The 22,807-nt window shown below is 31.0% G+C and overlaps 1 protein-coding gene and 1 long non-coding RNA gene across 2 annotated transcripts; both read right to left on the minus strand.

Annotated features, from left to right (window-relative positions):
- Positions 1-6,581: 6,581 nt before the first annotated feature.
- On the minus strand, positions 6,582-21,809 carry LOC145970686 (uncharacterized). Its single transcript, XM_083097555.1, has 13 exons — positions 21,687-21,809; positions 19,952-20,977; positions 19,600-19,815; positions 19,107-19,271; positions 18,745-19,043; positions 17,150-17,306; positions 16,756-16,937; positions 9,205-9,630; positions 8,765-8,978; positions 8,269-8,433; positions 7,904-8,202; positions 7,376-7,532; positions 6,582-7,157 (listed from the first exon to the last, which is right to left on the minus strand). Exons 1-13 carry the CDS (start codon positions 21,742-21,744, stop codon positions 6,970-6,972), a joined length of 3,552 nt encoding a protein of 1,183 aa, XP_082953681.1. The 5' UTR covers positions 21,745-21,809; the 3' UTR covers positions 6,582-6,969.
- Positions 14,609-16,674, minus strand: LOC145970784 (uncharacterized). The gene is made up of 2 exons (XR_014438611.1): positions 15,218-16,674; positions 14,609-14,755 (listed from the first exon to the last, which is right to left on the minus strand). It is a non-coding gene; the product is annotated as an uncharacterized LOC145970784 (long non-coding RNA).
- Positions 21,810-22,807: the final 998 nt, after the last annotated feature.

The following is a 22,807-nucleotide window of genomic DNA, read 5'->3' on the forward strand; positions in this document are numbered from 1 at the left end:
TATCATCGGCGCGGTCTCGTTTCCGCTTGTCTCTCTTCCGCCGAAAGTCACTTTCTCGCGCGGCCGGCTGGATCGATGCGCCCAGCCGCATATTCGAGCTCAGCGACCGTACGAATTCGCCTGGTACAACGATAAATCGAACTGAATGGAGAATCACAATAAGATTATCGATAGTAACGTTATCCTCTGTGAATGTCGATCGGGCGATTTGTTTCGTCTCGAAACTGACGATGAAATCGAGAGACGAGAGGGGAAAGAATTGTCTAGCATAATTGAATCCATGTAGCAGTTTTCGTGGAATTACAATTTCAATGGCAGAATTTGTTTTTAAAAATATTGCAACAAAACTAGTTGAAAACTAGTTGAAAAGCACATTGAGATCCAATTACCTCTAGCTGATTAATTTCCAAGCGTTCATCGCTGTTAAAAGAGTTACATTGACCGTTTCTTCTTTCTCGAAACAGCTCTCATTTCTCTTGCGTACCAAGAGTCCTTACCAAGTTTCAGGCCAAGGTACAATAATATTATCATTGAGTTAAGTCATCTTGCAGTCGTCGCAAAGAATTCCCATTAAAGGATTTCAAAGGATAAGTCGTGAAGAAATATTTCCGGCTCGGAACGCGAGTTAAATTATCGCGGAGTGTGTTTGTTCCATTTTCTACACCGGTACCGCTAAGCTGAAAGGTACCCAGCCTTTTGACCTGAATACCGGAAGAGAGCTGTTTTAGCCGCATATAATGTCGCTAAATAAGGACACTAAATGGGTTTATCCTGTCGCAATTAAGCAGCGACAAGATGCGATTTATCGGATTATCGAAAACTGGAATATAGTGTCGCGTTACATAGGAAATTTCATTTGGCAGAAGCCGAGGACCCGAAACACGGAGAGGAAGGAGACGAATAAAATATGAAGTACATTTATAAGTTAAAACAGAATTTTCCTCGCCCACTGGAGACTTTCCTTGTTCGTTATTACGGTTGGTCGACCAATAAAACTAATCACACTCTTTAATTATCGTAATCCCAGGCATTATTCCACGCTGTTAAGCTCGGCACTAATCATCTGACGTAGAGCGATTTCGCTTATCCGCCATGAGCAGAACACGTACGCTCTCTCGCAGAACGAGTCAAGCGAATAGTCACCACTGGATGGTTATTTCTTTTATAACCACAGGTCGATTATTTCTGCGGTCATATAAAGTGATATAATTTTCTTTTAACAATAAAAACATGTATGTAACATTATCAGTTTTTAATTAATACGCTATGTGTAGACTATTCAATTGTTTTAATTATTTTAATTATTTTTTTTTATACTAGATTATTACAAAGCGCGCACTACATACCCGCCACATATTGCTAAATAAAATGCAATTAAATTAAAAATCTGAAACTAAATAAAAAACTCCAAATTTAAAAAAAGCAATATCTTCTCGAAATTTGAAAATTTAGCGTAAATGGAAAATATATATATAAAGATAATATTTTGTATAATAATTTTACTTAGTGTAAGATTCACATTATCTGTATCAATATTCTTTAATAACTGTAACCACCTTCACGAGTGCATCTACTGATACTTTATGGCCTACGATTTTCTTCATACCGAGGCCCGCGGCTATTCCGCAATACCGTAAATCGTGAAGGGCATCTAGTTGCCGCAGACGAGAGAAAGAGAGAGACGGAGAGAGAATTAAAGTTAAGGGCAAACAGACTATGAGCGGGAGGAAGCGAGGTCGGCCGTGCCCGAACCTCCCTTTTAAAACGCTCCCCGTGGTGAAATAAATTGGCGCCGGCGTGTTTACACGTTAGGGCGAAATTAAAATTCCTAAAGTGTTGCGAGGTAACGCCCGTAGGTAGGAAGAGCAGTGTCGGGAGAGCAATGCAGGGTAAGCGGGTAGCCGAGAGAACAGGGGTGGTGAACGTTGAAGTGCAAGAGGTGAGCAGGAGGACGCGCGCGCGCGCGGGCCGGATGTGGACGGCGGGTACCCCGAAGGAGAGAGAGATGTGTTTAATTAATGACCGGACTAATTAAAAGCCCAAAGAAAAATACACTTGCCCGCGATCCGGGGAGGAGGGGGCGGGAGGCGGGATATAACGGACCGCGCTAAAACGCTCGTCCGGTGTTAATGCACAAAAGCGTCGCGCCGACGATGGTGACGACGAAAGAGGAAATGGAAACGAGTCGTCCTAATAAGTTCGCTCTGTTTCAATTACCTCGACACTCGGTCGTTCCTTCGTCACGTCTGTATAACGTTTCCTACAAAGTGATTTCAAAGGAGCGTCGAAAAATTTACAAGAGGTCTCACGCTTCAATAAGTTAAGATTTTATTAATAAAAGTACCCCGCGCTAAAAAAAGAGAAGAAAGACGAACAATTATCGAGATACGAATTGATGTTGCTCTCTAGAATAAAATCGATAATGACGAAAATTTAGTGTGAATATTTCGTGATAATGATATTTGACAAAATTTTTGCTTGTATCAGCGTGCATTTCGCAAGTGCTTCTGTTTCAAACTAGATTTCCTTATTCGAATTATCGATCGAGTCTTATTGGACTAATTCGCGTGTATGCGCGTTCTATTACTCGCCTCTATCCTTAGTAAAGATCATATCACAGTTTACCGATGAACAAACACATCCTGTTAATGTATGAATCTTGCAGGGAGCAAACGCTGGTTTCTAGTACAAACACACGTATGTACCTACGTAACTGCGTATCTGACATCGCTGAATGTATGTACATATCCGAGCACAGTTTATTGTGCGTGCGCGCTAAAATAGTTCTAATTAAATAATTAATCGCTAATGAGAATTTGCTACGTTCTCATATTACGAAACTCGGAAGATGTATATATGCGGTTTTTTACTGGAACTATCGCACATATTGTACACATGTACGATATTGTACGATGTTGCATATATATATTAGAATATTCTGAAATATTAAAGTATCCGTTTACACAAAATTATTGTTTCAACAATAAACGTTGCGGAGTATTAATTATTTAGCGAACGGTGCGCATAACCATCGCGGAAACGCGATCTCGTTGAATTCGTGGGAAATATGAAGCTCGAATAGCTCTCTGGTTGATACATCATCAAACTCCGGAACTCAATTTATCGAAGAGACAGTAAGCTCGCAAAACAAAGTTCATCCACGCCAGATATCGATGCCATTTGAAGATAATCTTGATACCAATGGGAAATTTCTACGACACAGAGACGCGATACACTGAGACAACAAAAAAATGAGGTCCTCGACGAAGCGGGATTTTGCGTTACAAATGACGCGACGCCGCTGTAAATAAAACAGTACGTTACTAATTTAGATTTCTGTCAGATAAAATCACCCTGCAGAACATTCATCATAACGCTCGTCATTCGATTGCGTTTCGATACAGCTCGATCCAGCTTTGATTGCAACTGGCGAAATATAACGCGTATAGAATGTATGAAAGTGCGATGAACACTGCCATTATACGGCAATAAGATTGTTACATGACTAAAAATAACTACACAATGTAAAGAACGATTTAAAGAAAAAATTTCCACGTTTATTTTCTTCATCGACATACAGCATAATTATATACAGGGTGACCCATTTTAACTTAGGCAGCCAAATAACTCGAAAAATAAGCAAGATAGAGAAAAATGTTTTAAACAAAAGTTGTATGGTTTCGAGGGGGCCATAAGAAGGTATCATTGGTTTGACCTTGAAGAGTCATTTGAAGGTCACGTGAAGGTCACTTCAATTTTTTTAAATGGAATACCCTATATATTTTTATACATTCTTGTAGCTTATTTCGAGAGCTTTCCAAAACACTATAATTAAGTACCTTTCCGTTAAGTACTTTTTGAGTTATGATGCTTGAAATAATTTCTTAATTTTACATAAACCGTAAAATATCTTGTAAAATATTCATTTTTCGATTATCTTACCTTAATACTTTTATGTACAAAATAATGAGAGGAATCAATTGGTGTAAAGAAAACACATAGTTGTTTTTAAGAAAAAATATGGAATTGTTAATTGCAAATTACATATTTTTTCTTCGAAACAACTATGTGTTTTCTTTACACCAATTGATTCCTCTCATTATTTTGTACATAAAACTATTAAGGTAAGGTAATCGAAAAATGAATATTTTACAAGATATTTTACGGTTTATGTAAAATTAAGAAATTATTTCAAGCCTCATAACTCAAAAAGTACTTAACGAAAATGTACTTAATTATAGTGTTTTGGAAAGCTCTCGAGATGAGCTACAAGAATGTACAAAAATATATAGGATGTTCCATTTAAAAAAATTGAAGTGACCTTCACGTGACCTTCAAATGACTCTTCAAGGTCAAACCAATGATACCATCTTATGGCCCCCTCGAAACCATACAACTTTTGTCTAAAACATTTTTCTCTATCTTGCTTATTTTTCGAGTTATTTGGCTGCCTAAGTTAAAATGGGTCACCCTGTATAATAATTAAAGTTATTTATTATATGCTGCAAATATAAATTGTAAACTCAAGAAATTTTCAATTTCTATAAATAATATTCATATCGTTTTCACGCTACATTACGTTCTTCATATAAAAATTAATTAGATTTTTCACTTATAAATCTCTTCTTTCGTTTTCACAATTTTTTAGATATAGCTATTACAACATTTCGAAGAGAAAATGTATAATTGGCATAATTACCACTATATGTATTCTATCGATATTTTAGTTCTATCGATATTTTATATCACAATCAGTCTGATAAGTTTGTCTTCAATAAAACATATATATTTCTCTTTTACGCGCTGTCAAAGTTGCAAATTGCATTAAGGAGAAATTGAAATAATCTAATTATTTATATCTTTCTTTACTTAATTTATATTTATAATACCACAAAGAAATTAAATGCCTTCTCTCTCAGAGTGTATATCATCATCGTTATTTTCATCGCAGACATTCAAACCTAATAATTATGTCAGTTATCTTTGTTATGATTATAAAATGCTAACAAAAAATATACATGCATGTCTTTTAACAGAAAACTACTATGCTGTTATCAAAATTATTTTTTTTATTATTAATTAATTAATATTATGTCAATTAGCACAACGATATTTTCATGAGAATAATCAGTAAAACACAAACAAAAATTTCATTAATATTAGTGCACATTATCATTCAAGTGACCGGCACAGAATTTATCAGAGATGAGAAATCCTCGGAAATCTATAGATACCACAAACAGGAATAGCGTGATACGAATGGCATTTCAATTTCAATGTAAATTCTTGGTGAAGTCTCCATTAATGTCTTTAATTTAGCCAATCGTCTAGAAATTTTTGTTTAATTTTTCGCTTAATTTTTGCTGTTTGAATGTGCATTGTTTTATAATTGTACTCCAACAAAATTAAGTAATTCGTTCGATCGCTCATCAATCCGGAGCTGTATGCATATATAATGTATGATAGTTAATGTAAACGTGATATAACAATATTTCAGTATGCACACAGCCAAAGTTTAGTTTAAAACCATTAATGTAGTCAACAACTATTAGTTTCTCGAATAAACATTCAGTCGGTTACAAAGCGGCCGCACAATTAATCAAATTGCGCTAAAATGGTCAGTTAATCGATTGATATTTGGCTGCTACTATTACCTGGTCAATTTGTTCAACTTGCAACTGCCTCTCGTAGTGATTATTCTAATATGAACAGACTTTACTAAAGTAGTCATCTGTAAATGTATCTCTTCAACAAAGTCATCGAAATGAAAATATCTCCCAATTTTGTGTATTTTACACTTATTCAAACACTTTCCATTAATAATTTATGAGTGTAATTTTATGTAGAGCTTCAATCGCAATAATATTTATTAATATCTACACTATAAAGAGGGATCATTAAGTTTGTGAAAAACATCATTGTAAAAATAGTAACGCTCAAAATAAATTAACAATAATAAAATAATTTATTTGCACTAATTTATCTGATATGAGATTGTTATTAATGAGAGTACTATTGCATATTTGCTCGTATTTACTCGCATTCGTTTTAGTGTAAATACTAATAATATACCAGGGAAATATCTCTGCTTTAACTTAGATCCATTTATATACGATCCAAAGCTAGCCGTGAATGAAAGACGTTTGATATTCTAATTAAGCAGAATTTTGTCGATATTTTTATAAAACAATGATTGCGTGAGTTATCAAATTATAAATTACAAGTTACAAAATGGAAGACAAAATTTTTTATATCCTGGCAATTAAAATAATTTAAACAAGAAAAATCTGTTAATAATCTTTAATATACAACATCAATGAAGTGTTTAATGTATTGAGATTTTTTGTGTGAATCTTATATCAAAGATATGCAAATATCTGGTAAAACGTGATTATCTTATAAATTATCATATAGCAAACTATATGTTAAAATTTTCTGTAGATTTGTATATCATATATAATTTCAATAATTGTTGTTTCTGAGTAACTGTTTCTGCAAGTATCTTTGATAAATATATAAAAAGGTAATACTAATATATATAAATACTAATTAATAATACAGAAACGATTGAAAACAGAAAATATTGAATTTCTGTGATTTATTTCTTCGTAAACATACATATAATAAATTTATAACAATTTAAGCATTATTATATATTAAGAGTTTGTACAGATTAAACATATTTCGAATTTTTATACATAGTATATCTATAAATCTTTTAAAGAGAAAGAGAAACATAACTTTATATATAATTTTGATATAACTTAATTATATTTTATATATCTTTATCTTTCTTTAACACATATTAAAAATTTGAAACAAAGAAGTTCATCTCTTTGAATCAAAGAAGTACAATTCCCCTAAGGTTATAAATATTACTGCTTGCTTTACACTCCATTCACTTCTAATTAAGTCGACAATGTACGCAATATATTCCTTAAGTTTGACAACTTACATTTCACATAACATTTACTCATTTAAATAAGCTTGACGAATCCATTCAAGAGAATTACTGATACGGGTAAATCCAACGTATGAATTGTAATCACAAATATTCCCTTTGTTAGGACTTACGCTAACGACACCACGAAGATACCAAATACCGTTTTTCTCGAAGCATAAACCGCCGCCACTATCACCATCGCAAACACTCGAACCTAATAATTATGCAATTACATATATTTTCTTTAAATTTGACGAATTACTAACAGGAAAAATGTGCAAATATTCTTCTTTCGTAATCATTACTGTGTCATTAAAGTTATATTATTTATCATAAAAATCATTAATCATCACAATAATCTTAAAAAAGAATTGCATAAAAGTAACATGAATAAATCTCACAACTGCTTGTGAGACTTGTATGTAAACTCACCATTCAAATAGCCAGCACAGAATTTGTCGTGTGTGAGGAATCCTCGAAAATTTACAGGTACCTCAGACAAACATTGCTGATATGGTATATATGGCAAGTTAACTTCTTGCAAATTGTTCGTGGATTCACCAGTAATGTCTTTACCCCAACCGACGACCTGAAATCACAAGGTAAATATATTTATTTTCTCTTTGATCTTCTTCTAATCTTGAATATGTGCAATAAAGTATCTTTTAATCTTTTAATCCTTAATCGTACAAATATTGGACAGCCCATTTCATTGTATAATCTATTCATAACATGCATATATGTAAATCAATTAATAAAAATACGATGAAATAATATATCAATATACACGCAGCTAAAGTTTAATTTAAAATTATATCATTAATGGAGAGTTAGCAAAAATTAATCCTTTCCAAATGTGTGTCTATTTTTGCTCGATTACAATACGTCCTAGTAGTTAATTAAATTACATTAAAATGACTAAATAATTGAATCTCACAAATGATACTTTGATAATGTCACCTTGCCAGATTGTCCCCTTTGCAGTTGCTCTCTCTCGTACAGGTGGCTCCAATCCACGCAGACAGGTCTCACTAAGATAGTCAACTGAAAAGGTGTTTCCAGCTTCAACAGAGCTAAGTCATCAGCGTAATTATTCCCGTAACCTAAGTATCTGTTGCCCATTTGGATACTTTTTACCGACGACTTCTGAGCGTAATCTTCTTTAACATCCCAATCGCGATAATATTTACCGGCGCCCACAGCATAATTCGACACATTTTTAACTTTGTTGGAAGCCTCATCGTAAAAACAATGAGCCGCTATAAATATGCATGAAAAAGGTAAATATTAAGAATAAGATAATTTATATACGCACAACAATTTACCTGATATGACAAGATTGCTACTAATGAGAGTGCCACCGCATTCCTGTTGATATTTGCTCGTATTTGTTTTGCAGTAAATACCAACGTGCCAGGGAAATACTCCTACTTTCGCATCGAGACCGTTTACGATTAAAGCAGTACCGTGTGCGATAGATGTCCCGCATTCTAATTAAACAACATATTGTTGATATTTTTTTTATAATGACGTAATATTAATTATATGAAACGGCAATCACATAATTATACATTACAAATTAGAATAGTACTGTAATTATAATTTTACATTACAATTTATTATAGAATAGAACTGGAATTACAATTTATACATATACACAAGCCAAAAAGCAATAAGGAAGGAGACAGAGAGACAGTCATTTCTAAAAAGAAGGAATTGCTAAGTTGAAAGTTATTAATAGAGATAATATCTTCGAATATCTATAAGGAATGTTTAATTGTCGAGATTCTTTACATATCGAAGCATTCAAATGATAAATACCTGGTAAACAGCGAAAAACGCGATTATTCCATAAACCATCATGGAGACATGTTATTTCCCTATAAACCGTATCATTCGTTGAAGGTAATATATAAGATGGTTTACAAGCGAGCATAGCCCTTGTACCAGGCAATACATTCTTGGTACAAGATACCATTTCCCCTTGATAACTGCAAGAAATGTCTACGTTTGTGCTTCTCAACGGTTCAGATTTCTATGAAGATCAATATAGAAAAAGTTAAATGATATATATTACATTCTGCATAATTTATCAAATTATTCATTATACAAATATAATATTATTTGACACTTTCAAAAATATATATCGTCGAAATGAACTTACTGAGGCATGAATGCGGTGTAATCCATTTCCGATTGGTGCAAATCGATGTGATATTCCCAATTAATATATGGTTGTCTTTACAAGTATAAGTGAGAACGCTAAATTCAGGAACTATGTCATTAAAATGTTTATTACAAGGTTTACCGCAACCATCCAGATCAAAATGTCCACCTTCTGGTTGTTCAGGCAAAAAGCAATCGCGTGAATTTGATGGCCTATTTGCTTCTGTATTTTCAGTACGACTAGGCGTAGTCGAATTAGGTGTACTATTTTGTAATGTCTTTTGACGAATACCATAATAATTATTGCTCCGATTTACTGAGTTATTTTGAAATGCATCTTGACGAACATTATAATAACTAGTGTTCCGATTTGGTGAGCTATTTAGAGGTACGTCTTGACGAATATTATAATAATCATTGCTCTGATTTGGTGAGCTAGTTTGAGGTACATGTTGTATAATGTTTGAAGAATTTGTAGTGGATGGCCTATTCTTGTCTGCTGAGTTTACAATGCTCTTATACTGATGAATACTAGGCCAATTAGTTATGTTACCATTTATGTTTATTTCTGCGCGAACAATATAATGTGTGCTATTTAGAGGTTTCACAGAACAATTCGTGATAGAATAATCTATAATATCTGAACCATTTGGAGCAATTGCAAGAGAGGATTTTCCCTTATTGAAGTTTAGAGGTTCGCTATTTGGACCATAGTCTTCAGGCGCATCGCATGCGGCCACTAAAAAGAAATGTATTACAGTTTGTACTTAAATACTTTAATTAGTTTTTGGAAGATGTATCAATTATTATGTGTGTGTATGTGAGAAATTTTAAATATAATAGTGTATTAAAATCATTTAATAATATTGAATTAAAATTAAATTCTTAATTATACGTATTAAAAGATAATAGTATCGGCGAACACGTAGATGAATAAAACATCTAACCGCTTATCTTATTATCTCATTATCTCATTATCAGTAATCAAGGAATGAATTTTAAATATTATTCGACATCACAAAATAATGTATATGTTATTGTAAGGATCAATTATCAAGGATTAATCGAATAATGATGTATGATGTTTGTATTTGACAATTAAAGATTTACAGCAAAAATTTTTAATATTAATTTTGATAGAAAAACATCATAATCATTAATTTTTTTCTCAATATTCAACTGTCATAGATAAAAATTACACTTGACGTTCGTATTTTTTAAATGTTTATCTATATTTTATTTTAAGAGAATGTAAAATTAACTTATTTAAAAAAGCAAAGTATTAGAGAATGTATTTAAGAGAATGTAAAATTAACTTATTTAAAAAAGCAAAGTATTAGAGAATGTATTTAAGAGAATGTAAAATTAACTTATTTAAAAAAGCAAAGTATTAAGTCAAAGTGTTAAACAAAGTATTATCTAAATATTTTCACATTAAAATATTCCAATTACATATAGTTAGAGTATCTGGATATTAAACATCATATATATTAATTAATTATGCGATTCCAATTGACACATAATATTTTTATATAAATTAATTTCAGTATTTGTGGCAAAGAAATATGCCCGATTATTCAATGATGCAGAAAAACATCGAATAAACATATGATTTTTAATTTCACACTTAAATCGTATTGATACGCGAATTTTTACGACAGTTCTTTACATTTAATTAAAATGTCATATAAGTAACTTACATAATAGCCGTGGTAGTATAGCCAGCAACAACAAGATCACTGAGAATGTAACGCGTGTATTCATATCTACAGATGCGCTGCTAATACGACTATTATTGTTCAACGAGATTATTCATAGTTCAACGAGAAACTGGTGGTGGAATTCACTAAGGCTTCAAGGCTAAAAAACCTGTTTCGCCACCCTTGAAATCCGACTTGAATTGGTGCTAAACGATAGTTATATATAAGACATTAATCCTCTGAAAGTTTCAGATTGAGCCCACTCTTTATCTCCAAGATATGATAGGTCAAAGTTCGCATTGTGCATCAAGTGCCTTATCCACTGTTTCAATAAGATCTGCATGCAGAAAATAAGGTCATGATATATGTCATAAAGAATAAGATCTTACATATATACCTACATATGTGTGTATGTGTGTGTGTATGCGCGCGCGCGCGCGCGTGTGGGTCATACTCTCTTAATCCATTAATTCCCATAGGTAGCCCAGAGTGGATTGCATGAAAGTGACTACGGGATGTACGATGTAACTGAGAATGATAATTATTGGCGAGAAAATATTGTCAAAATAATTTGTCCATAACAGAATTGTGTGAATAAGGATGTTGATGCACAATGCGAACTTTGACCCCTCATATCTTGAAGATAAAGAGTGGGCTCAATCTGAAACTTTCAGAGGATCAATATCTTATATATAACTATCGTTTAGCATCAAATTCAAGTCGGATTTCAAGGGTTGCGAAACAGGCGATATTTGGCGTCACTCAAGTACATATTATTATATGAGAAGTATTTTATAAAAATTATTTCATCTCTGAAATTTTAAAAATAAGATTAGATAATAAATAGGATTTTATTCTCCTCTTTTTACTACTTATATTTTTAATTAATATATATATATATATATATATATATACAGGGTGACCCATTTTAACTTAGGCAGCCAAATAACTCGAAAAATAAGCAAGATAGAGAAAAATGTTTTAGACAAAAGTTGTATGGTTTCGAGGGGGCCATAAGATGGTATCATTGGTTTGACCTTGAAGAGTCATTTGAAGGTCACGTGAAGGTCACTTCAATTTTTTTAAATGGAATACCCTATATATTTTTGTACATTCTTGTAGCTTATTTCGAGAGCTTTCCAAAACACTATAATTAAGTACCTTTCCGTTAAGTACTTTTTGAGTTATGATGCTTGAAATAATTTCTTAATTTTACATAAACCGTAAAATATCTTGTAAAATATTCATTTTTCGATTATCTTACCTTAATACTTTTATGTACAAAATAATGAGAGGAATCAATTGGTGTAAAGAAAACACATAGTTGTTTTTAAGAAAAAATATGGAATTGTTAATTGCAAATTACATATTTTTTCTTCGAAACAACTATGTGTTTTCTTTACACCAATTGATTCCTCTCATTATTTTGTACATAAAACTATTAAGGTAAGGTAATCGAAAAATGAATATTTTACAAGATATTTTACGGTTTATGTAAAATTAAGAAATTATTTCAAGCCTCATAACTCAAAAAGTACTTAACGAAAATGTACTTAATTATAGTGTTTTGGAAAGCTCTCGAGATGAGCTACAAGAATGTACAAAAATATATAGGATGTTCCATTTAAAAAAATTGAAGTGACCTTCACGTGACCTTCAAATGACTCTTCAAGGTCAAACCAATGATACCATCTTATGGCCCCCTCGAAACCATACAACTTTTGTCTAAAACATTTTTCTCTATCTTGCTTATTTTTCGAGTTATTTGGCTGCCTAAGTTAAAATGGGTCACCCTGTATATATACTGCTCAACAAAATTATCGCATAGATAACTTCACATCAAAATTTGCGATAAAAATTCACTGCACTCCGTAGAGCATGTCAAACTATGCAAATTTTTACAGACGGAACATGTCCTTATTTTTGGAAAAGCGGCAGGAGCGGAAGAGGTTACATTCAAAATTTCACAAATGTTTCTTAAAACGCAGACACTTCAGGCTTGAAAATAAAATAACAATTTTTCAAATATGACAATTTTTGGCAGACTTATGCTTATTTGATTTATGCGAAATTTTGACGTGAAGTTATTATGCAATAATTTTGTTAAGCACAGTGTACATATATATATATATATATATATATATATATATATATTAAAAAACCATCAACTGCTCGTTAAAATTGAAACTTTAAGCTTTAAAATGTTTTTTTAATTTTTTGTCTACGATGATTTTTCGATGAGTTTCAACGATTTGAAATTAGTCCAATTTTTAGGGTTCAAAAAATGTTCCCTATTTTTTTTTTATTAATGTATGTATATATATATCGTTATTATTATATACATACACAACATTTTTAAAAATCAACATTGCATAATTTTATCTACTTATAGGAAAATGTAAAAACGTTTATACAAGAAATATTTAATTTTTATAATTTATTATTTATGTCGAGAAAATTAAGATAAACCTGTAAAAGACTAATTAATAACGAACGTTTACAATCTATTATTTTAAAATAGTTATATTACTGACCTGGTAAAAAAATTAAAATGCTTAATATAAGATATATAAATGTTAATAAAAATAATCGGACGAAATCTGCAAGATATTCTTTTTTTCTTGAACTGACGAACTGATTCCTAATTCTAAAGAACATGATAATTAAGTGGCATAAGGAACGAACATAGAGACAATAGAAATACATTACAGTCGGTATATTCTATATAATATCTAGATTTTCTTACGTTCGACTTTTTTCGTACTTGTAATATGCATAATATGTAAATTGGAGCTGTGCAAGAAATAAGAAAATGATTTGACGCCACTTGATACGTTGCTCTCAGAAATCCTTATTTAAGGAATTAAGATAAATGATGTACAAAATATACAAAAATTTAGTTCTATAATAAGTATGTACAATATATCATCTAAAATAATGCAATGAAATATTGTGATATTGTAATGGAGACAAATGTTCGCAATGTAGTGAGAGGTAATTAATCTTAACTCGAATATTACGATAGTGCATTGACCACAAACGCAAAACGAATATTTTCTAGAATTGGATGTACATTTTATCAAGCATAATAATCAAGAAAAATCCGTATTAAAAAAAATTATTGCAAGTTTTTTTATTATTTGATTGGGAAATCACGGTAATAATGAAATAAACAAATTGAATTTTTTAAATTTCAATTTAATATTTATATATAACACTATAAATTAGACATTACAATAATATTTCACGTTATTAAATTGATACAAGATAATGAATATAAGAGCGTGAAAAAATGATCTAAAAAAATTAAAATTAGATCTAAAAAAATATAAACGAATTAAACACATAATACGGCAACATTCTTTGCGCAACTCACAAATCTCAAAGCACATCTCTATTATAGGAATCTATTTATAGGAATTTGAAATTGATGGAGGTGAATGCAATATACGAGCTGTAATCATCACCAGTTGATTGAGCTTATACTACGAAGGTATCAAATACCATTCTTCTCGAAACATATTTTGCTATCACTATCGCAAACATTTGAACCTAATAATTGTATACAATTATGTATATTTTTATTATATTTATATAAACAACGAATTTTTTTAACGTAAGATGTTTATGCCTTTTTCTTGCATAATAGAATTATTATTATGTCATCAAATATTTTATACCTGTCATCAATCAATTGACATTACAATTCATATATATATTCATATTATGCATCAAATGATTTATGTAAAAAAATTGCAGAAAAATCTCATACAACATATGTACACATATGGACTCACCATTCAAGTGACAAAATTTTTTGTGTTATATATCCTCTGAAATCTACAGATATTTTAGATAAACACTGCTGATAAAATACAAATGACATGTCAATTTCGTACAAGTTTTTGGTAGATTCGCCGTTAATGTTTTTATCTCACTCAACAATCTGAAATCAAGAAATAAGATTTCACACGCTTGCTTTCTCTTTATGTTTGATATTTGCTTCATTTTTATGAACATATGATCGAAATAAGACATGTTTTATAGAGAGAAAGAGAGAGAGAGAGAGAGAGAGAGAGAGAGGGAGAAAGAATCATGTTCTAAATATCAAATAATCTTTCTCTCTTTTTCTCTCTCTACTTATATATAAATCAATCCTCAAAAAGATGTGTGTGCACACACAATAATTAATAAAAACATGAAAAATATGTATCTAATACTCGGGCAAAGAATAGCTTGAACCATATCGTTAATATAATTAACAACTATTAATTACTTAAATATATTTGCTCTCGATTATAAAATATTCTTGCAAGAATTAATATACTAACTAAGACAATAAATCAATTGATTTTCATGATTACTTGTGATCAGTATTATTCCTACAATATTATATTACTGTTTGTACTTTTGTTATTTCTTGCTTTAAAGTGCCTATACATGGCAGCATCATGCGTCGAGCGTCTGCGCAGAAAACCATTACCAGTACCATTGTGCAGGATTCTGAATGAGTTAGATTCCAGCTTCTACGACGAATAACAAACATGTAAATCACACGAGATAGAAAGAATTAGATATTCTAATGTATAATACTTATTAAAATTAATATTTATTAACATTATACATAATACTACTATTATTAGTAAATTAAATATATTATAGAACATTACTACATCAATGCATCATGTTTTAAAATCTAATCAAACTTTAAAGAATTAATTTTCATGAACTTTCCTTGCATGCTTTTTGTAATATACAGGGTGTTCTAAAAAGATATGTCAAAAATTTAAGGAGATATTCCTCACACCTGAAGGATGAAAAATGTTATATGGACATAGGTGCGGAAATGCTTATTTCAGGAGTTATGTTGAAAATACTGTTAGCTGTATTACTTACACAAGGAAAAATTTAGGATTAATTATTGTAGACGACAATCGTTTAATTAGGCTTATTTACATTTGGTTTTAATGTGACCTTAAGTATGTTACAATAAATGTTGAAAATGTTCATCATTTTCCTGAATACAAGCAGTGACACGTCGACGCATCGATTCACGGACGGTGAACATTTTCAATATTTATTGTAACATACTCAAGGTACATTAAAACCAAATGTAAATAAGCCTAATTAAACGATTGTCACCTACAATAATTAATCCTAAATTTTTCCTTGTGTAAGTAATACAGCTAACAGTATTTTCAACATAACTCCTGAAATAAGCATTTTCGCACCTATGTCTATATAACATTTTTTCATCCTTTAGGTGTGAGGAATATCTCCTTAAATTTTTGACATACCTTTTTAGAACACCCTGTATGCAATCCTATTTTATATATCTCTTATTATATATCTCCACGTTAGAAATATTATTTTGTAACGATACTTGTAACGATATTTTGTAACATTGTTTTTATAGGCAACAAATTTGATACTTGTGAAGTTTTGTATGTGAAGTATATGAAGATAAAATTTTAATCATGATTACATTAAGGATTGGTATTCGATCATCATTAATTCACAGTCTAAAACTTCTTATCCTACTAATAGTAAATATTATAACTGATTAAATTATATATAATAATATACAACTACTTTTGTAGCTGGACTCGAATTTGTTTTGAATCTGCGCAATAGTGTTCTGAATCTGCGCAATGGCTGCGTTCAGCAGAAAAAGCTGCTTTGCAACTGTTGTAAAATTCGTGAGCCTGATTGGTGTATGCTCTTAATTTTGACTGAATCTAAGAGCATACACCAATCAGATTCACGAATTTTACAACAGTTGCAAAGCAGCTTTTCCTGCTGAACGCAGCCAATGGTACCGATATGGTTTTCTGCGCAAACGCTCGACGCTTGATGCTGCCATGTATAGGCACCTTTATACTTCATTCACCTGACTCGATGATGTAGACATATTCCGACAACTCAGATTTCTCGAGTCATTTATGCACTTACGTAAGCGCGACTAATCCATTCAAGGGAATTTCGAACACCGGTAAAGCCAACGTACGTATTGTAATCGCAAGCACCCCTCTTGTTAGGACTTACACTGACGATACCACGAAGATACCAAATACCGTTTTTCTCGAAGCATATACCGCCGCCACTATCTCCATCGCAAACACTCGAACCTAAGAATTATGTAATTATAAAATTTCTTTAAATATGACGAATTACTAACAGGAAAAATATGCAAATATTCTTCTTTTGTAATACAATCATTACTATGTTGTTAAAGTCATATTATTTATCATCAACTAAATATCATTAATTATCTATAATTTTGAAAAAGAATAAAAACAACACGAATAAATCTCACAACTGTTTATGTATATAAACTCACCGTTCAAATGGCCAGCACAGAATTTGTCGTGTGTGATGAATCCTTGGAAACTTACAGGCACCTCAGACAAACACTGCTGATATGGTATATATGGCATATTAATTTCCTGTAAAATTTCGCTGGATTCGCCGTTAATGTTTTTACCCCAGCCGACAACCTAAAATCACAAGATAAATATACAAATATATTCACTTTTTCTTTGATTCTTCTTCTAACTTTGAATGTATAAAATGAAGTATCCTTTAATCCTTTAATCGTACAAAAAGTGCATAGTCCCTTTCATTGTATAATATATTCTTGATAATATGCACCTATATATGTCGATTATTAAAAACGCGATAAAAAAATATATATACAGTCATATAATTTAATTCAAAGTTGAATGAATGTTAATGTAATTAGTAATAATTAGTTTTTTCTGAATGAATCAATAATTGCTGAGATGTTACATATCTCTGGACAGAACCATGGCCTTAACATTCAGAGCGATACCGAATTCTTGGATAAGATGTATTTGCCCATTATAAAAAAATGTTCGCAGTGATTATTTGAAATTTTTCCTTCGTTCTGTCTTCTTTCCTTCTGTGACGTTTTGTTCCTCTCCTTCCTTTCCCTTCTCTCTCTCTCCCCCCCCCCCTCTTTTTGATGTTTCGCGTTCTTGGCTATATGTGATCCCCATGTGCCTCAGTTCGGTTCTGTTGATTGGAACGTTAAGTTGTGCTTAACTTGCTCTCCCTTTGTGTTCGATTTTTTGATTTGAGATCACTTTCAAATTTAAAGACCGGTATGTGATTTTATTATATTAACTTTACTCTTGCTTTATATGAAGGATTCTCTTAAGTAGTTTCCGGATTGTTTGTTAAATTATTGCTCTGTCTTGTTTTTCTTTTTTAGAGTGTCATATTTTTAAGCTTTTACTCGCACATATTTGGACCATCAAGTTTCCAACTGGTCATCGATTTATGCATCTTTGACTGTTTTTTCTTTTGGAAATGGTCATGGACCTGTATGTGGGTTTTCCTTCCGGTTTTTTTGGAGAGGATCATCTCGTTTTTAACGGTATACTGGTGGTATGCGGTACGAGCTTTCGGGTTTTCTGTGGCGATACGTTAATGCGATGCGTTCTTTCCTTTTTTGTGATTGACGGTTTAAATTTTCCGTTATTGTACATATATTTGCTTCCGATTTTTTGACTTTTTTTGACTTTGCGTTGTTCCGAAACTTATTTACATTTCTCCTATGACCGTTAATTTTAATTTTATCTTAATGTTTATTATTCACTTTGTTAGTCGACATTGAAAAGGATCCGAATTGGATTGAAACGCGGCGTTTGTCATGTTCAAATTAAATAAACATTTTCATATGGTTATTTTATTGTAATAACCGTTTTATTATTTTTTGCATATTTCCACCATTGCGTTGGTCCTTGTAGCCTTTTAACTAATTTTTTATTGATTTTATCTAACGGACCTTTATTTCATTATAATAATTTTTCTGAATGTATGCGTATTTTTGATCGATTTTAATAAATTGATTAAAGTGCATTAAAATGATCTATTAATTGATTATTATGTGTAATATTTAGGTAAAGTTACCTTCCCAACTTGTCTCTGTTGTAGCTGCTCTCTCTCGTATTGGTTGCTCCAATCCATGCAGACAGGTCTCACTAAGGTAGTCAATTCAAAAGCTATTTCCAGTTTCAACAAAGCTATGTCATCAGCGAAATTATTCCTTAAACCTAAGTATCTACTGCCTATTTGAATACTTTCTACCGACGACTTCTGAGCGTAATCTTCTTGAGCATTCCAATCACGATAATATTTACCAGCGCCCACGGCATAGTTGGTTACTGTATCAACTTTGTTGAAAACCTCATCGTAAAAACAATGAGCCGCTACAAATATGCATAAAAAAGATAAATATTAAGAATGAGATAATGATAAACAAAACAATTTACCTGATATAACAAGATTGCTATTAATGAGAGTGCCACCGCATATCTGTTCATATTCGGTTGCATTCTTCTTCAAGTAAATACCAACATGCCAAGGAAATACTCCTATTGTCGCATTAAATCCATGTACGATTAAAGTGCTACCGTGTGTGATAGATGTCCCGCATACTAATTAAGCAAAATATTGTTGATAATTTTTATAGTGATATGGTATATGTAAAGAAAATTATATAAACGTCAATTATACATAATAAATTATAAACCAGAATAACATCGAAATTGTAATTTTACAGTTATATATGTATATATATATATATATATACATAAAAAATTTATACACATACCAGAAGAGAATGAGAGAGGAGATAGTGATTTTTAAGAAGAGAAAATTGCTAGTTACTAATAGATAATATTTTCAAATATTTACAAAAAATATTTAATTCATTGAAATTTTATGTCTTTATATGTATATTCAAAGCATTCAAGTGATTAATACCTGGCAAACAGCGAAAAACGTGCTTATCCCATAAACCATCATTGAGACATGTGATCTCCCTATAAGCCGGATCGGACGTTGAAGGTAATGAATAAGATGGTTTACAAGCGAGCATAGCCCTTGTACCAGGCAATACATGCTTGATGCAAGACACCGTTTCACCTCGATAACTGCAAGAAATGTCTACGCTTGTGCTTCTCAATGGTTCACAGATTTCTACGAAGATCAACATAGAAAAAGTTAAATGATATATATTACATCCTGCATAATTTATCAAATTATTCCTTATAAAAATATATTATTGCTATTATTATTTGACACTTTTAAAAATATATTGTCGAAATGAACTTACTGAGGCATGAAGGCGGTGTAGTCCATTTCCGATTGGTGCAAATCGATATGGTATTCCCAATTAATATATGGTTGTCTCTACAAGTATAAGTGAGAACGCTATATTCAGGAACTATGTCATTAAAATGTTTATTACAAGGTTTATTGCAACCATCCAGATCAAAATGTCCACCTTCTGGTTGTTCAGGCAAAACGCAAAAGCGTGAATTTGATGGCCTATTTGCTTGTGTATTTTCAGTACTAGGCGTAGTCGGAGTGCCATTTTTGGACCCACCTTGTATAATGTTTGGTCTGTTTATCGTGTCTACAATACTCCCATATTGATAAATACTAGTCAGATTAGCTGGGGTACCATTTTTGTCTGTTTCTACACGAATAATATAATGTGTACTATTTAGATGCTCCACATGACAAATAATGTAATAATTATTTTCTTTTGGGACAAGTGAACCATTTGAATAAGCTGAAGTAGAAGAAGCTCCCATTCTAGAGGAGAGATGTGGACTATTTGGCCCATCGGGTATATTGCATGCAGATATATCCGGATTAGGTGAGCCATTTTGTGGTCTCTCTTGACGCTTCTGACGAACACTGTAGTAACTATTGCTCCGTGCTATTTCGAAGCTATTTTGAAATGTATCTTGAACATTATAATATTCATTGTTTCGATTTGGTGAGCTACTTGTCTCTTGACTAGCATTGTAATAACTATTGGTCCGATCTAATGAACCATTTCTGGGCACATGTTGTATAATATTTATAGAATTTGTAGTGGATGGCCTATTCTTGTCTGTCGTGTCTACAATACTCTTATACTGATGAATATTAGTCCGATTAGTTAGAATACCATTTTCATCTGTTTCTACATTAATAATGTAATGTGTACTATTTAGAGGTTCCACATAACAAAAAATGTAACTATTTTCCTCTTGAACAAGTGAACCATTTGGATGTGAAGTAGATGAAGCTCCCATTCTAGAGGATAGGTGTGGACTATTTGGATCATAAGGTACATCGCACGCAGACACTGAAAAAAATATATTACAATTTGTACATAAATATTTTAATTCATTTTTTAAAGCTATATCAATTAATGTATGTGTGTGTGAAATGTTAAATATAATATTCTTATTGCGTTAAAATCCTTAATTATATATTGTTTTAAAAGACAATAATATTGATGAACGTTTGAATGAATAAAACATTCAATTCAACTAATCTTATTATTAATATACAAAAAAGAGATGAACATATGGGAGAAAGGAATAAATTTTAGATACTTCATAATATTCGGATTAAACGAGTAGTAATATATAATTGTTTTGATTAAGGATCCACAGCAAAAATTTTTTAATATTAAGTTTTATAAAAAATCATAGTTCTTAGTTTCTCAACATTCAACCGTCATAGACAAAAATTGCATTTGACATACTTGTCTTTTTTAAATGTTTATCTATATTTTATTTTAAGAATGTAAAATTAACTTATTTAAAAAGTATTTAGTAGTATTTTAACATTAAAATATTCCAATCACATCATATTTTCATATAAATTAATTTTAGTTGTGACAAAATACACGCCCGATTATTCAGTGATATAGAAAAGCGTCTACTAAACATATGGTTTGTAATTTCACACTTAAATCATATTAATACGCGAAATTTTCACGATATAGTTTTTCACATAGAATAAAAATGAAGTATACATAAATAATGAATGTTACATAAGTAACTAACGTGACGGTAGTACAGTCAGCAGCAACAAAATCACTGAGAATGTAACGCGTGCACTCATATCTACAGATACACTGCCAATACGACGATCATTGTTCACGGTCAACGAGAAACTGGCTGTGGAATTCACTACGAGACTAATAAAAACTCAGAATATTTACAGTAACCTCTATAAGTTATCTCGCAATATAGTATCAAGAAAAGACTGAATAGAGACGACAGAAATACATTGTAACTAATACATCCTTAGTAATACTCAAATTCTCTTATCTCTTATTCTCATTTCGTATTTGTAATATACATCATAAATTAAAACTGTGTATCAAATAAAATATTTTAAGATATAACGCTATATCGTATGCCGGCCTCAAAGATCCTTACTTAAGCGATTAAGCTAAATCATATATCAGAGATATAGTTTTATATAACTAAGTATAATATTGTGTTAAGTATTCGAAATAATGCAATGGAATATTGTGATATAATAATAAAGACAAAAGTTCGTTATTAGTGAGAAATAATTAATTTTAATGATTCGAATATTACGATATATCATTGGTCACAAACACAAAATGTAAATGCAAATATATTCTGGACTTTCCAAGTTTTGCGAAATAAGGAAAATATCATAATAAGGAAAATCCATATTATAAGAAGATTGCTGCAAGTTTTAATTATCTGATCGAAAAATCACGATAATAATAAAAAAAAGAAATTAGTTTTTTAAATTTTAATGCAATAATTAAATTAGACATTAAGGCAATATTTCACGTTACTAAATTGACATAAGACGATGAATAAAAAGGGCTAATTTAGATCTAAAGAAGAGTATAAATTAATTATACATATTTATATATTTCTTTTATCGTTTTATTACACACATAAATACACATATACATATGTATACACACATACGCATATATATATGTGAAAAACATAATGCCATGTTAAAATTATTTGTGTTATATATTTATTAAATGAAAAATATATTGACGTTTAATAAAGTAAGAAAATTTAATCAATAATACAATTATACTGCAAATTAATAAAAATATTCGGAATAACAAAATTTTCGGATGACTCAAGTTTAAATTATTGATACATAAACAATATATGCGATTACT

The sequence above is a fragment of the Camponotus vicinus genome, unplaced genomic scaffold (assembly GCF_025532165.1).
Source record: "Camponotus vicinus isolate PSW18456_S1 unplaced genomic scaffold, iyCamVici1.0 SCAF_4, whole genome shotgun sequence".
NCBI lineage: Eukaryota > Metazoa > Arthropoda > Insecta > Hymenoptera > Formicidae > Camponotus > Camponotus vicinus.